The sequence below is a fragment of the Camarhynchus parvulus genome, chromosome Z (assembly GCF_901933205.1).
Source record: "Camarhynchus parvulus chromosome Z, STF_HiC, whole genome shotgun sequence".
Classification (NCBI taxonomy): Eukaryota; Metazoa; Chordata; class Aves; order Passeriformes; family Thraupidae; genus Camarhynchus; species Camarhynchus parvulus.
In genome coordinates this window covers 7,880,501-7,896,847 of record NC_044601.1, presented here as the reverse complement: position 1 = coordinate 7,896,847, position 16,347 = coordinate 7,880,501, and the positions used below count along the sequence as shown (strand labels likewise).

At 41.9% G+C, this 16,347-nt stretch overlaps 1 protein-coding gene across 2 annotated transcripts in view; it reads left to right on the top strand.

The window, feature by feature from the left end:
* ZCCHC7 (zinc finger CCHC-type containing 7) overlaps nt 1-16,347 on the top strand; it is a 93,742-nt gene that overhangs the window by 69,579 nt on the left and 7,816 nt on the right. For both annotated transcript variants that reach the window (XM_030969018.1, XM_030969017.1), the window contains exon 8: nt 2,740-2,775. In XM_030969018.1, the coding sequence (XP_030824878.1) occupies nt 2,740-2,775 (36 nt within the window). The remainder of the gene's footprint in view (nt 1-2,739; nt 2,776-16,347) is intronic.

Genomic DNA, 16,347 nt, shown 5'->3' with positions numbered 1-16,347 from the left:
TTTTGAGGGACAGCGGTGGCACTGGGCACAGCAGTGGCTCTGTGGACAGCAGTGGCTTTGGAGACAGCACTGGCTTAGGGGACAGCAGTGGCACAGCTCTGGGGACAGCGGCGGCCCTGGGGACAGCAGTGGCCCAAGGTGTCAGCAGGTGTGAGCCCGCTGCCCTTGGCGCATGCCGTGGCAGTGGCTCTGCCCTCTGGAGTGGGCACCTTTTGTGCTGCTACATCTAAATGTGAGTAAGGTCAGACCACTGGGGCAGGAAATAAATGCAATTTTATTTTAATGTAGTTCATCACGCTGCCATTGTAGCTGGGTACCATGGGGGCTTTTCTCTAAAGGAGGGCCATTCATGGTTAAGTTATTTTGAACAAATAAGGAAAATGGTGGGTTTGGCAGTGGTTCTGCCTGGCTATGCTGTCTGCCATAGCAAACCTCTCTGCCTCATTTGAGGAGCCAGTATTTGGTAGTAATTATTAATCATACTATTTGTCATTCCACGATATAAGATGCAGATAACAGCCCTGAGCTGATGCAAAGTAACAAGGTTCCTGGTAAAAAGCATCATCTGTAAAGAGCTGGTGTTTAACAGTGACCCCTCCTCAGCTGTTGTACGCCACTTGAGCAGTATTTCCCCAAGCCACCACCTGAATGAAGGAATATCTTTAGCCTTTCCTCACCACCTTCATCCTCTCCTTCTTCTGGTTTTCCCTCAGCCTTACAACATCCCTGAGGATAAAACCCACCTCTGGACAGCACCACGCAGGGGCTGGGGCTGTGCCTCTCACAAGGTTTTGACAAGAGCGCTACCAGCTGTGGTTCTCACTCAGAGCTACAGATTTTTGCTCAAAGTGATCTTTGTGTCCAGAGCAGAAAAAATACCCAACCAAACAATTATTCAAAAACAAGTAATTTTGATGATGATGAGGATGATGATTATTAAATAGCAGTCATGTGAGTAAAGGTCATAGCACAGAGTGGCATTTTGCCAGGATAGGACAACTCACTGATTGCAATTGTTCAACCATATTAGCCCAGGCACACTGTGGTAATCGAAAAGTATCCAGAACTAATGTATAAATAACTGCCTGCTACCCCTGAGCTGGACCAGCACAGCTGTCCTGCACAGCTGAAACCTCCTCAGCTCTCAGGGAGATGCTAAGAGCTCTGGTACAATATTTTTACAGGCTACAGAGTGTTTATGTGTTGCTCTCTGAACCCTGGCTAAGTTAGGGAAGGAGGAAAATCCTTTTGTTTGTGCTCAAAGACAGCTTCAGTGTGTTCAAACTGTCAGATCCTCGGTGAGGAATGTGATGTCCTTCACACATTTCCTTCATAGAAATATTAATATAAAACTCAAATATTTACACACAGCATTTGAGTAAGAGGAGAAATGTTGAACCATTACACAGAACAGATTGTAGATTTTTCTGCAGACAATTATGTTACTGGTGGAATGAATAATAAATAATATCATTTCCATCACATCTGGGGAAAACACACTGTATGTGTCACAGGGTGACTAGCAAAAACTTGGATTTTATTTTGAGAGATACTGGTTGTGGTGCGTTTTTTTTTAATTAACACGCTACATCAAAATAAAAGAAGGCAAGAATTTGGGCACGAGTGAAAAATTTATTCGAAATCTAAAGAAGTGTTAATAGTAGTCATTTGCAAGTAGTCATGAGGCTTCAGTATTCGAAATTGCTGCAGCGTATTATGGAGAAGCCGTGGAATACTACATTTCTTTTTCTTTTCTTAAAATGAAGGTTGGCAAACCAAGTTGCTAATTGTTCAAATGAGTACGGTGCTGTTCTTATAAGAAGGTAAATTTCTAAAGAGAAGTGAAAGCCCTCCGCTGCAGTAGCTGTGTACCAAAATGACAAAAAGTGACAGAATTTCCGTGTCTGTCTGTGCCTCAGGGGCCATCAGAAATATCGTACATTTTGTAAAAGCATTAAGAACCTCTGAGAGAGTGATCTGACCTTTATTGACCACCAGCATGTTCTGATTTTGTTTTAAAGATCCACGTTTTCCTCTTTACCGTTTCTCGTGTGTCCCTCAGGTCAATTGTGTCGCTTCTGCGACTCAAAAACCTGCTTGGTTTTTTTTTTTTTTCCCAAGGGCTGCGCTTAGGACTTGGTATGAAAGTCTGGCAATTTAATAAAAATTAAAAGTGAAAAAAAAAAGCAAGTCATTGTAAAAATAGCAACATTAAAGCAATCTGTTATGGTTCTTGTTTACAACTCATCTGACATGAGGCTGCTGAGGATTATTACATGTAACAATTATATTTTGATTAGGAAAGAGATACGTACAAAAAAGATAAAATATTTCCGTTCGTTCATGAAAGGAAGGCACCTTGTGATTTAATTTCTAGAGCATTATGTGAATTTAAAATGTCAGAAAATGTAGAATTTAAATCCGCCCCTGTTTGTTTTGCAGCATTAATGCTTCCTACAGTCACGAACACACTGCTCTCCCAAACTTCTGCCCCTCGGAGAAAAAGGGCAGAGAGAAAACTGTTACTGGCTTTCTGACAATGGCAGGGAGTGTGTTAAACCAGTGTAAAATTCAATTAAACTGTCTAGCCGGGTTTTTGAAGCTGAAATGCAGACCCTTTCAGTTAAGCTTCTTATTTTCCTGTGACCGACACCAGTGGATACTGTGTTATGCCAAAACCAACAGGCTGTAAAGCACCTTGTTTCATGCTCCTAGCTGATCAATATTTTTATTTTCCAGGCTTGCCCAGAAATATGGAGGCAGTATCACCTAACAGTAAGTAGAAACACCTTTTTTATTTTCTTCTACACCCAACCTATTTACTCCTCTGTGAACTGCTGACCATAAAATATAGATAAGCATCTTCTCTGAGAAGATAATAAACATCTCAAGAGTTTTTGAACTGAAGAAGGCAATGAAATGCTGTCACTATTTTTTAAGCATCTTTAAAACTTCTGTTTTCATTTTAATACTGTAATAATTTAATTAGTGCTTTGCCTCTTTTCTCTCAGTGACCACATTTACACATGGAAAGAGCGTTAAATTTTAAGTTGGGGTGCACAGCAGAAGCAGTAATCCCATCTCAGATATCCCAGATGCTGGTAATTAGTCACTCTGTGTGACAAAGCTTTCTTCTTAGATGAGTGAAATAAATCTCAGTTAGAGTGGAGACATGAATTTGAGGAAAAACACCTCTTAAACTTTTGCAGATAATTTATAATTAGTCAGGATATAGCCGTGACTGCTTGTTTGGCCTGCCTTAATTGATTGTTAATCCCTGAAACAAGAAAATAAAACTTTGTGAATCTGTACCAGTTTATTACTTAGGATTTTTCCTCTTATGTAAAATAGATATAAAAATACAACAAAATGCATAGAAATTTGGTTAATATTGAAACCTCGAACAGTATTTAACCAGTAAAAACAAATTCTTGCATTGGCGTCACAGTTCTTAAATGTATTAATTTCTAAAATTGTCAAACATAAAAACACCTTTAAAAAATCAGCGATTTGTTGTTCCTCTGAACTTTTCATTGCTCCCCAGATCAGCCTTACACGAATTTCGCTGTTACAGATAATTAACCCCTGTTCTCTGCTCTTGACAAAGTAGAAAAGTTTCTCCACTACTTTTCTTTTTGGATCTTTGGTTTTTTCTCTGAAGCAGTAGATGGGATGTGCTTTATAATTTGTGCCTCCACCTCTTCATGGCAGTGGAATGCTCTTTTTTCTGCTTTTTTCTTCAAAACTCAATGAATAGAAGAAATCTGCACTTTAAACCTCTCATTTGTGTTTTGTGCATAATGATTCTAACACAAAGATCTGCCCTGGAAATCCTCCACCCTTCCTGAGAATTTACTTTTAAACAGATTTGGTAAAGAGTTTTTGTTGGTTTGGTTGGTTTTGTTTTGTTTTGTTTTGTTTTTAAAACATTATAAGCCAAAAAAAGGTGCATTCACTGAGTATTTTTGTTTGTCTTGGTTTGGTTTGGTTTTAAAATGGATGAAGGAAAAAGGTAAATGCTGTCTTTCTGTATAATCCCGAAGGGTGCACGTAAAAACAATTTCTGAAACGTTTATAGCACTTGGAACTTAATAGTCAGATAGCAATATTTGGTGCAGTAACATCCTGGGTTCTGTTTTTTACTGAGATAAAGATGTAAAGTAATTTTAATCCTACCTGCTTGAATGAAAATTCCTCAAAAAGTGCGTTGCTATCAACAGTTATAAAATATTTATGTCTGTAAAAAAAAAGCAGTGGGCAGCTTAAACTTGACCAAGCGCTGTGCCAGGGCAAAATTTGAGGTATCTTGAGGTAGGAAATTATTTCTGTGGATTTTTTAGAAAGCATTCAGGGTTTACACTTAATATAAAGTAAAGCTAAGAAAATGTGTCAAAACAAGTTCTTGTTAGAAAATGTAGTGGTTACAAATATGGGCATATTATTAAAAGTACTCCTTGGGAAATTTATGGTGCTTTTTAGGGTCATTTTGAAATGTGGTCAAATAGGCACACTCACAGATTAATTGGTATTGCATCAGGCCCTACCTTCCAATAAATTTTTACTTCCAATAAGATTTTTACTTTGCAGTGATTTGCAGTTTTTCTGCAAAGAATACACATTTCTGGCACGTGGGAAATGTTTTCCACCCCTTCATTTCTTGCATGGGAAGAAGAGTACCTTTGGCTCAAAGTTACATTAGCAGTTGGATAAGCCTGGAATTTAAAAATTTATATGGTAAAAGACATGGCTGATATTTGCAATAAGTAAATGAAAGGAAGCTGCATTCTCTGAATTGTTTACAATTTATGTTTTATTATTCCCTTTAAATTTTCTCTTTTGCACACAAAGCAGAGCAGAAGTAAATAGTGTTCTGGCAAGAAACAAAACTTCTAAATTAGAATTAGAATTATATGTAATGTTTAAATGTATTCTATATATATAGCTGTAAGATTGTAACAAAAAGCCAAGTTTTTTTACTCTCATATCAGCACTGTAGTATTTCACCATAGAAATTATCGTACAATTTTCCTGTTGTAGGAAAATTAAATATTTTGGTACAAAGAGGAGAGCGGCATTAGGAAAAATACCACAGGTTTAACAGAAAACTGGTGTTGTGGCTGTCATGGCCCACAGAGGCTGCCCAGCTGTTGGGGGCCACAGGAGAGCTTTTCCTGCCCTTCAGCCAGGGGCACAAGCACTGGAGTTAAACTGGTTTTGGTAACTTGGTGGCCAGCGTCCCACATGTGCACGTCCATGTACGTGCAGAGGAACTGGGTGCTCAGTTTGGTGATAATACGCTGGATTTTGGCACCGTTCACAGAGGGCTGTCACAGAGTTTGTCCGAGTGTTTTGCCTTCTGTAAAGTATTCTTATTTAATTTCTATGAACGCTGGTGAATAACCAGCCGGCCTTCCCTGTCAGTCCTTCATGAGGCTGTTGGTTATTTCATTCATTTTGGGTCACTTTCCTAGGAGATGGACTGCCATCTATTGACTCCTCGGAGCCCCTGCACAGTGTGCGGGGCTGCTCGAACAATGACTCAATAACAAACCCTCTCTGCTCTTGGCCATGGTGGTGGGATTTGTTGACGTTGGCCATGGTGACAAATTTGAGCACATTGCAAATAATTTGTTGTATGGGCAGAAACATCTTATTCCAGCCAAAACAGACTGCCAGCGCAAGGAATCTTATGAAGAAGTGGCAAAAAGGATTGTAAGCAGAATATTTTAATTTGCCTTTTGATGGAAAAAAAGATTATCATAAGGCATGCAGTGAAGCTTAAATCTAAGGGCTGTGTGATAATCAAAGCTTTATAAGTGGCTGAAAGTACTTTCTTTGAACTTATTCTTTCAACTCTTTTAACTAAAATTATTCTGAAAAAAGAAGGCAAAGTCAGCAGAAAAATCCAACTCCCACTGTGGTTTAAAATACTATGTAATAACCTTTTTAAGATGGTGATTTAAAACTTTTACAGATCATTTTCATCACAACTACACTCCGAATTTCTCCTGTATCAGAGAACGGCAATTATATTTGTCAAAATATATTTCAAGTTTTATTCATGTATTTTGTGAATTAGTTCATACCCACTAAGGTTTATCAAAGGGGTTATTGTCAATCAAATAACAGGACAAAGACTTCTTTGACAGAGTCAGGATAAACAGTTTTGATCATAGCTTGCTGGAGTGTCAGTGATGATACATGTGATTTTTTTTGGGGCACAAGGCATTTGGAGGCCTTGTTGAGCTCTTTGTTCTGGGTTATGGGGAAGCTTTGCTTACAACTGTGACTTCCTAAATGCCAGGTGCTCCACATGGCCCTGAGAAGCACGGCCCATGTTCCACAAGACACGCCGTCACATCACCCCCTGTGTGCTCTACGGATACAGGGGTGCACACTGCAGTGTTATTTCACCCTTAGAGCATTGGGCTCTTGCTCATTCCCTTTCTCCTGTCACTTCAGATTTGAGCTATAAATGTAGTGATATTTATTATGCATTTTAAGTGAAGGCCAGGTTATAGCCCTCTAACAAACAAAAAAGACAAACCCTAAATCACACTAAAATATCGATTGAAAAACTTGTGGGAGGGCACCCAATGATTTTCTTTTGTTTGTTTCAGTTTTGCAGTTTATTCTTTAAAAAATGCAATATTTCCCCTCAAGTTTGACCTGCTGCCCGTGCACCTCGCGGTGGTGTGGCCTGTGGCAGCTGCTGTCGTCCGTGGGCCCAGGCTGCGGAGGGGCAGCGCCGGGGGTCACATTCTGCATGGACAGCCCTTGTCCCCTCTGCTGCTGCTGCTGTGGGCAGCCCGGGGCTCTGTGCTGGCCGTCCGGGGGCACCGACGGCTGCCCGTGCTGACCAGCGGCCTGGGCTGACCAGCGGCTGCGGCCTCAGCCCTGTCCCGCGGCCTGCGCAGCCTTTGTGGCCTGAGCGGCCTGCTGAAGCTGCTGCTTGTGGTAGCATCCACCCCGCAGATGACATGACTGGAGAAAAAGAGGAAATTTATTCATTTTCAGTGCCCAGAGACCGTGTTTTGCCCTGGGTGTGAGGTGCACTTGTGCCGTGAGGGCCCAGAGTGTGGATGGCAGCACTGGTGGGGCAGCCAGCCAGGGGCTCGGTGTTCGGCGTGTTTTGGTGTCAGAAGGAAACGGGCTGGCTACAATCTCACCACATCTTATTGTCAGAGTGGTTTGTGCCATGCAGGAGGGGATGTGGCCAGTTCGGCCTGGTACCAGGATGAGGGCACCATAGTCAAACAGGAGTGAACTGTGCAAGTGTTAGAATCCTCTTCAGTAAATAACAACTGAGTAAAGAAATTCTGTCCCTAAAATGGGCAGAGCAAGTTTTTTATTTTCCAGAGGTGTTTCTCTCGGTTGATATGTGTGTTAAAACATAAATCTCAGTGGGACGGAGTGTTTCCTTTCTGTAGGGATGTCTCATTTTTAAAACCCCTTGGTGCCCTGGTGTGGCTCCAGCCAGCCACACTGGCTCTGTCCCCTGTGCCCTGCCTTCACCAGCCTCGTCTGTGTGAAATTTCCCCGAGCAAGATGGCCACCAACAGAGCTTTAGAACCATCAGAATTTTTAATTAGCAGAAGTTACCATTTAACACGCTTTTTGACAGTTTGTTAATCTTACTTTTAATCCACTTACATAAAGGAAGGTGAACCAGGAATTGGCTGATTTGGCCCCGTGTATGAAGGACATGAAGGGACATGCATATTTTGTGTTTAAATGTTGTGCTCAGGTTTCTTTGTGTGCATGATTAAAATTCCTCGTCGCCTGCTACTTTTTTTCTGAAGTGAAACTGTAAGCCATATCCCTGGAAGTCAATTCCTCTCTGTTACACTGTGACTTCCAGAAGGAAAAATAAAAAATAATACAACTCTGGCAAAAAAATATTTAAGCTTGAGAGAGAGAGAGAGAGGACATTTGGTTTGCAGAGATTTTTTTAGGTGTTGAGCAGTGAGGAAAGGGATGGCTTTATGAGCGTTTTGGGGAGGAGGTTAATGCCTGTTTTCCTTACAGCTGTGGCTGTGACATGGCCGCAGGGCTGGCTCCACTGCCCATGACACAAAGCCACAGGCCATGGGGTCAGCACTCCTCTGGAATGCTTCAGCACCTGGCCAGTTTCTTTCCCGGTGCATCAAAGCTATTTCTAGCAGAAAAAAAAAAAAAAGGCCTGTTTGTGAAATAGGCAATGTATTTCTCCTATTTTGGAATCTCGGAGTGGGCCCTCGTGCCATTGCTTCAGTATCCATTCAGCAGGATATTTTATAGGGAAGGCAGCTCAAAATTCCCGGGATTGTGGATTTAGTATAAAGATTACTCTGGCTCTTGTAGGTTTCGGGGCACAGGAACACCTGGAGCATGACAGTGTCCACATACCTTCTTGAGAGATGCTTGGGTTCCTGAAGGTTTCCTGCCCTTTGAGAGGCTGCTTGCCCTGATAGCCAGAGGAGGAGCTGGGGCAGCCCTTGCCCAGCAACAGGCAGATATTTTGGTTTTAAACTCTCTGTATTTTAAACTCTCTCTTGTCCAAACCTGACCCATCTTGCAAGTGGTTTTCAGTGTCAGAGGTGCTGCTGACATGCTGCCCGCCCTGCACAGCTCTCCTGGAGAAAGCCAGCAGGTCAGAGGAGTTCGGTGTGTGGGCAACGCAATTTTACAGCTTATTTTCCCCTACCAATTGTAATTTGCTGTGTTCCCACTCTCTTTCAAGTTTCAGATATTTTTGGAGGCTATCAGAAACCTAAACCCCAAATATTTTTCTATTGCAAAGCAATCATATTTCACAAAAGATATTCTATCTGATAGATTTTTTTTTCAGAAAACAAAAACAGTTTCAGGTCCTGAAATAACTGTTAGGTTTATGAATTCAAAGTGTATGCTATAGCATTTCTGTACAAACGCTAGCTAAAAGTTCTTTCCGAATTTTTATTTGAAGGATGTATTTAGATTATGATGGAGAAAATAAGTAGCTTTAGTAACCTTGTATAAATTTTCTGCAAGGACATTTTGGGTGGGATTCAGAACCTTCCAGCAGCACAGGTACCACCTGCCACTCACCTTCATCATGTAGTAACCATGGTAGGAAGTGTCCTGTTTCTCTGACTTTTATCTGTCTTGTGCTCTTTTGCACCTGCTCCCCAGAAAACAAACTAAAAGGTGCTTTAAAATTGAGGGTTAAAGAGAGATTACATCTTGACCAAAAATTGTATTTCTGTATATTTGTGGAAGCAGTGTGGAAATGGGGAGAGAGTGGAATGGAGAGCTGGGCTGGCTAACCATTTCTATGATTTTGGGGTTCCAAAATTGGCGTTGTTGTGGTGCTTGTCTGGGAGAGCGGCACCACTCAGAGAGCTCCAGCTCTGGCACGGTGTTGAGATGGTGTCAAGGGCCCTGTTTGCTGCAAAAGCAGTGTCTTTCACTATGAAAGGAAAATGGAGAAGAGCAGAGGATGGAAATTAATGTGTTTTACTATTTCAGACCTCTGGTTAGCTCACTGCCGCGTGCCTCGGACGTTCTTTGTGCAGTCCATGACATTTGGTGGCATGTGTCCCTCCAGCTCGGCACACCCAGAACCAGAGAGGTTTGGGTTATTTTTGTGATGCACCAAAGCTGTTGGGTGAGTGGGTAATTAATCAAAGAGAATAATCAGGGAAGGTTTGCTGCTGAAATATTTCCCCTTCATATACTCAACCGCAGTTCTCTTAAGGGAAAGGATTAAGATGATTTTTTTCTTTAATGCTTACAAATTCAGTTTAAAAATTTCACCTCTCTTTCCTTTCATCTGAAAAGGTGAACTTACAGAAGCATTTACATTATTATCATGATTTCAAGTATTAACCATCTAAATAAGGAAGATAGAATTTTCAAGCTAAAATGAGGTTTCCAATGCATTTTTAAAACATTTGAGAAAAAACCAATTCTGTGCCCTCTTTCTGCAGTCAGTGCTATGCATGAATACTCATAATAAAGTTCCTACATCCTGAGAATTTCTCCAGAATTTCTCCGAACTTGATTTGAAAGTGTCTTTTTTAAGTTTTGTTAGAGCTTTGAACCAGTCTCAAAATTCTGTAGGAAGCCAAAAATCGTCTGCAAATTTAACAGACATTTTAAAATGTGAAAAAAACCACAGTTGCACATGATACGCATAAATGCCATAAAATGGATTTTTGTGCATTTTCATATCGCAAAGTGGAAAAAGTATAAGAAGACAGTAAATTGTTTGCACTGCGTGGTTCATCTTGCTGGTGATTCGTGTGTTGCAGCAGCCCAGAGCTCGTGCTGGTAAGACAGTAACTTCCTCAAGTTATGCTCGATCATGTTAATAATCTACGGATTAGGGTTCCCTAAAAATATTCACTGATTTAATTCCAAGAGGGTCTATCATGTCAATGATATTAATACATCTTGTTAGGTCCTGTCATGTGTATAGAAAAGTTTCTATCCCCGTGACAGAATTATCCTGATTTTGATTTAAAGTCTTGAAGAACCGAGTATAAAGGGAATTCAAGGAGGCAGGGCCCGCACAGAGTGGTGAGGAGCACGGAGCCACGAGCAGGTGCTGGCAGAGCAGCCTCAGAGGTGCGTGTGAGCTGCACTGTGTGTGCACACACGCTGTGCCACCCACCCAGGGCCACTGAAGGAGGCATCCCACAGGATTTTTGGCTGCAGGGGAGTGAAGCTGGGCCTTCGGATTTGACTCATTTTTTAATGTTGAATTTGGGTTAAATTACCATTTGACAAACATACCCCAACGGCCGTGACAGCGGCTCTGCAATGGGCTGCAGGAGCAGCCCCCATGGAGGAATGGGCACTCTAGTCTGTGTCTGGCTGACAGGGCCCCTTTCCCTGCTCCTTGCTGTCTCCACACTGCAGTGTTGCCCTGTGTGGTGGCAGTGCTGCCTGGTGTGGGGCGGGCAGCTGGTGAGGCAGAGACTTTGTTTTTACACCAGAGCAGCTGAGGAACTCACAAGGGAAGGACAGTCACTGCCAGGTTCCGTTTTTCTTACACCTGTGTCCTGTGTCTTTTCCTTTTTTTCTTTTTGCTCCCCTCAAACTTGCAGGTTTTCCACCTGTAGTCTCCGCGCTCATCTTGTAGCCAATACAAATTATTTTTGTGTTGTTTCTTGACTATGCTGTTGATTCTGTTTCTAATGAATTTTTATAACTTCTTTTGGCACTTAAAAAAGGGAGAGATGAGCACTTGTGCAGGAGTACAGACACTGGAGGGTTTCTGTGGACTGTGCAATAACCTTGAAAAATCTCCTCCTTTAAAATTATTTGAATGAGATACCCAGTTTCTGTCTGTTTTGATGCCAGATGACAGCTGGTTAAATTCATTCTGATTTTCTGATGGTGGCCTCAGGAAGGAAAAAGAGGAAAAATGATAGCACTGAGATACTCAAAAGTTGGTCTGGAGGAAACTGTTTGGGTCAACAGCATATTTATATGGTGTGAGAGAGCAGAAATCTGATATGCTCTGATCCATTTTTACAAGCTGTATACTATTCAGGAAGTCACAAGTCACATTAAAGTAAAAACTGTATGGAATTGAAAACAATTTTTAAAAAACAGGTGTGCAAAAAGGAGATGGAGAAGCTTCTGTTTGTCAGTGGTTGTATACAAGCTGTCACACATTTCCACAAGGACATATTTGGGATGAATGTCACTCGTCATGAATCTAGGTGCAAATAACTGCTATTCCTGAATATATATGATGGTTTTTAATGGAGAGCACATGAAAAAATTATGAGAAAATGGATAAACATGAACACGTGCAGTTGGCACGTTGGTAATGTAAGGAAAGTGCTTCTGTAAAATTGTCGTTAGTGAAGGATGCTGCATGCTGAAGCTGAGCTGCTGGGGAGTTTGAAGGGAAAAGGTTCAATTATTATCTATTTAAAACGTACCCCAAAACTCACTTCTAGCAAACTGATGCACTGCTCACATGGCATCTCATATTCCTCAGCAGAACTAAAAGTTTTTCCCATGTTTACTTTCATTTTAGCTGTGATTAGAAACCACTTATAAAAATTATTAAGAGTCTGTTTATCAATAAATACCTATTAAGAGTGCTCCCCTAAGAAACTTATTCAGACATGGTACTTCCTCCTTTTGGGTGCAGTGCTGAGGGACCATCAGTAGATGACATAAAGATTAAAGGGAGAGAAAGGAAGCTGTAACTCATCCAAAATGACAGTAAAAATTAAAACCTTCGGGTTTGTCAGGCTCCCCCGTGTATTAGCTAATAAATATAACTGTGCTTTAGTTCTGCTCATCTTCTGATTTTACAGGCTTTGCAAATGTTTGTTTTCAGATTAATGTATAAATGTATGTGTAACTATGCATATGCTTAGCGTGGGGGCAGCCGGTGCCGTGCCCTGGCAGATATATAGATATATAGCGATGTATATAAACATTTGGCCAATCCCCTAACAAACATTCAAATAAAATATACATGTCCCAGTGCATGAGTCTCCTCCTCCTTCTCCTCCTCTTCCTCCTCCACCTCCTTCTCCTTCTTCTCCTCCTCCTCCTCCTCTCGGCACAGTCTCTCCCCACCTCCCCCACCCCACTTCAAAGCTTGTGGTCCTTTCTCCATCCGTGTACTAAAAGGTTTCTTTGTGAGCCAGGCCATTTGTCCGTCATTGTTTGGGGCCCAAACGGTGGTAAAATACCCTGTCACCGATCTGGAGCACGGTGAATGGCAGCTTCTCTCCGGACAATTGGCGGCGGTGCCGAGAAATATTCCTGAGAGGATTATTTAACCTTTCAATTTAGGGGGCACAAAGCCCGGCTGATTAATGAACTTTCTGATGGGCGCCGATAAGCGGATCTATTTCTTTATTTCCTCCAAAAGTGATTCCTTCTCCTGTCCCATATTACTATAATCTTAAACATAAAATGTGGCAAATAGATTAAAAAACAGCACTAAAGAGTTTATCTGGCTAGCAAACTGAAGGAGCTAAATTAAAATTGGTAATGAAAGCAGTGGCTGAGCCCTGTATATGGTTTTTAAATGCGCTGTGTATTTTGAAGAGACTTATTCTCCAGCCTGCCTGGTAATGACTGCTTTGGGTGCGCGGTTCGGGTCCAGCTTCTGTTATCCCCCCAAAAAAATGAGTTGTGTTATCTGGATGACTGCAGACACATATGCATCCCCCTTTCTCACTGCATGGGCAGACAAGGTCGATAGCATTACAAGGTATTTGTGGCAGTGCTTGTTTCAGTTTTCAGAGCTGCCAGTTTTCAGCCAGATTTGAATTACAAAAGAAGAAGCTGGCATGAAAATTGAAAGGGTTTATCGGCTAGTCTGAAGCCTCATAGCACATTGCTTATTTATGCAGTCCATTTGCACCAGGAAATGTAAAAAGGAAATACATTTTAAAAATAAGGTCATAAAGACCCAGATATGTTTAAGATGGCAAATAAAATATAGATACCTATAATATCTTTCCAGGAAACGATTTCACTTAATGTTGCACATTACTTCGGAGGAGCATTTATGTTACTGTCATAAATTTGTGCATTTGTGTCACCATACAGATAGTCCCCAGGGATTAGGAACGAAGTGTTTGCTAACTTACTTTAAAATTAAAATAGAAGGGGAGATAGGTTTGTAGTTTGAGAGCCACATCAGGAACAGTTAGAGTTTAATGCGGCATCGGTTTTAAATAACGTTTTGCATTCCCTGTAAAATTAGCCATGGACGGCTAGAGAGATGCCACCACCTTTGGAGAAAATTGGGATGCCTTTTAAACCATGAAGATTTTGAGGCATTCAGGGATTGTATTGTTGTTATCCTCACTATCTTGCATACATTCATTTTCTCTGTGAACTTGAGGGTTTTTTGTCCGTTTCTTAGAGAAGACTTTTTGAATTAATATTTTAGGGTTTTCTCTTCTGCTTGTGAGAGTATTAAAAGATTGCATTCATTTATTTTAAATATATAATACTGTACGTTTTGTCTCTTAGCGTTTTCACACAGTCAATTGTAGGTGCTATTTGCATCTCTTTAAAATGCATTGTAGAAATGTCTTATTTCTGTAGAAAGAGATCACTTCACAGTGCTCGTACTGTGGACCGGGCAAGTTAAATTTCTTCCTCTGGGAAAGGTTTTGGTTTCCCAGACTGTACAATCAAAAATTAAAATTTGATTAATTAACTGGTAATTTAATGTGTATCATGGCTTAAAAAAAAAGAAAAAGAAAAAAAAAGGAAAAAAAAGAAAAAAAACCTAAAAGATAAGTGAGATCACTTTTTTCTTGGTTATTTCACTGTGTTTTGGTGATGTCCAAATGTCATGAGCACATTTAGTAAAGTGTAATTTTTGGGAAGATGCTCAGGTTGGACCTCCACAACTTCTGTGAGAAGAGAAAGGTTTTATTAGATAGCTGACAAAAAGAAATAAAATTCAGTGAAGAAATTATTTCATTTGTAATTGTCTGGAGTTTAGGGGGATTAAAAGTCAAAATACTAAATTTATATGTTTCTCGTTTATTAGCATGCACCACGCTCAGTATGTTTCTTTCATGAATTTTCATAAGGATTTTTACTACGTAGCATGTGTGGCTTAATGATGCAATCACCTGATAGACTGGGAAGACTCCAAAGGAGACGTTCCGGTCTGTTGTGTACATAATACTTGTTTCAAAAATCTGCCTAATTAAGGAATTACCCAATGGAATGCAAGTCTACTGGGTGAATGACACGGTTAAAGAAAATAACAACAACAAAAACCCTGGGTATAATTACAATATTACATGATACCTTATATTGACAATTTGGAATATAAGGGAATGATGCTAACCTGCCATTGTTTCAGCTGCCATGCCAGTAGATTATGATAATTTGTAGGGGAAAGTAAATGTATATTTTTCCGTGATGGAGATGCTGTGACCTTTTCTGTGCCCAGCTCCAGCCTGCAGCCACAGCGCGTGATGATTCACTCAATGATTGTCTCGCAGTGGCTCTAGGAAGTGGTGAAACATTGCTGAGAATGGGTTTTACTCCCAGAGCCAGGCCACGTTGGTCTTGTTGAGTTGCAAGCACAAGCTTTGATGGTTTGCAATGCTTGCGCTTCACTGTGGTGGACAAAGTGGTGGAAAGAGTAAAATTATCCTCAGAGGTGTCGAAACTGATGTTGGATGTGACCAGCCAAGAGCACCTCAGAGCAAGGGTTCATCAAGCAGGGGGCAGCTGGTGGGTTCATGGGCAATGACCTTGGCTCCATCAAGGTGGCTCCTTGCCTCTGGGAACTCATCTGCATTTGGTTTATTTGTCAGGGTGGGCTCCGCTGGTGCAGGAGCAGGGTGGAAAGCCTTCCTCGTGGCAGGTTGTGGGTCTGGTGTGTGTGCAAGAGCTCTCCCTGCACAGCTGGGACCCAGCTGCCATCACACATGGCACTGCATTTGTGTGTCACAGCACGTGTGACAGCCTGGACACAGCCCACGTCACACTCTGCACATGCTGCATCACAGCACACATCATACCACATGTCACAGGTCATGTCACAGCCCATGTCACAGCACGTGAGACAGCACATGTCACACCATGTCACAGCCCACATCACACTCTGCACATGCTGCATCACAGCACACATCATACCACATGTCACACCACATGTCACAGCCCATGTCACAGCACATGCGACAGCCCATGTCACACCACACGTCGCACTGCACATGCTGCATGTCACACCACATGTCACAGCCATGTCACAGCCCCATGTCACAGCACATGAGACAGCACATGTCACACCACACGTCACACCACACATCACACTCTGCACATGCTGCATGTCACAGCACATGAGACAGCCCATGTCACACCACATGTCACAGCACATGTCACAGCACATGAGACAGCCCATGTCACAGCACATGAGACAGCCCATGTCACACCACATGTCACAGCCATGTCACAGCACAGGTCACATGTCACACTGCGCTGGTTCTGGCACAGCCTGCAGAGGTGCCTTGGCCCAACAGGGGCACTGGGGTTGCACAAAGGGGTCTGGCCTCTCGTCCCCCCCACCAGCAATGCCCGTGCAGCACAAAACAGGGAGAGCAGGGAAACACGTGAAATAGAGGTCAGACGATTTTCCTTAATTAGTGAGATTTAGCCAGATTGCAGATCCTAAGTAGCAGTGAGCTTTGTAAAAGGGAGCCCTGGTCGGATCAAAGTCAGTGCAGATAAGGGGAGCTCAAGGTCACCGAGGGAGCTGCCCAGCAGGGCCATTTGCATAAAAAATTACTGTCAGAAATAGGCCAGAGAGGCAGCCCTGGCATTTTGATCTCTTGGCCTTTGTCATGGAGATTCCTGGTTCAGAAGGGAGGA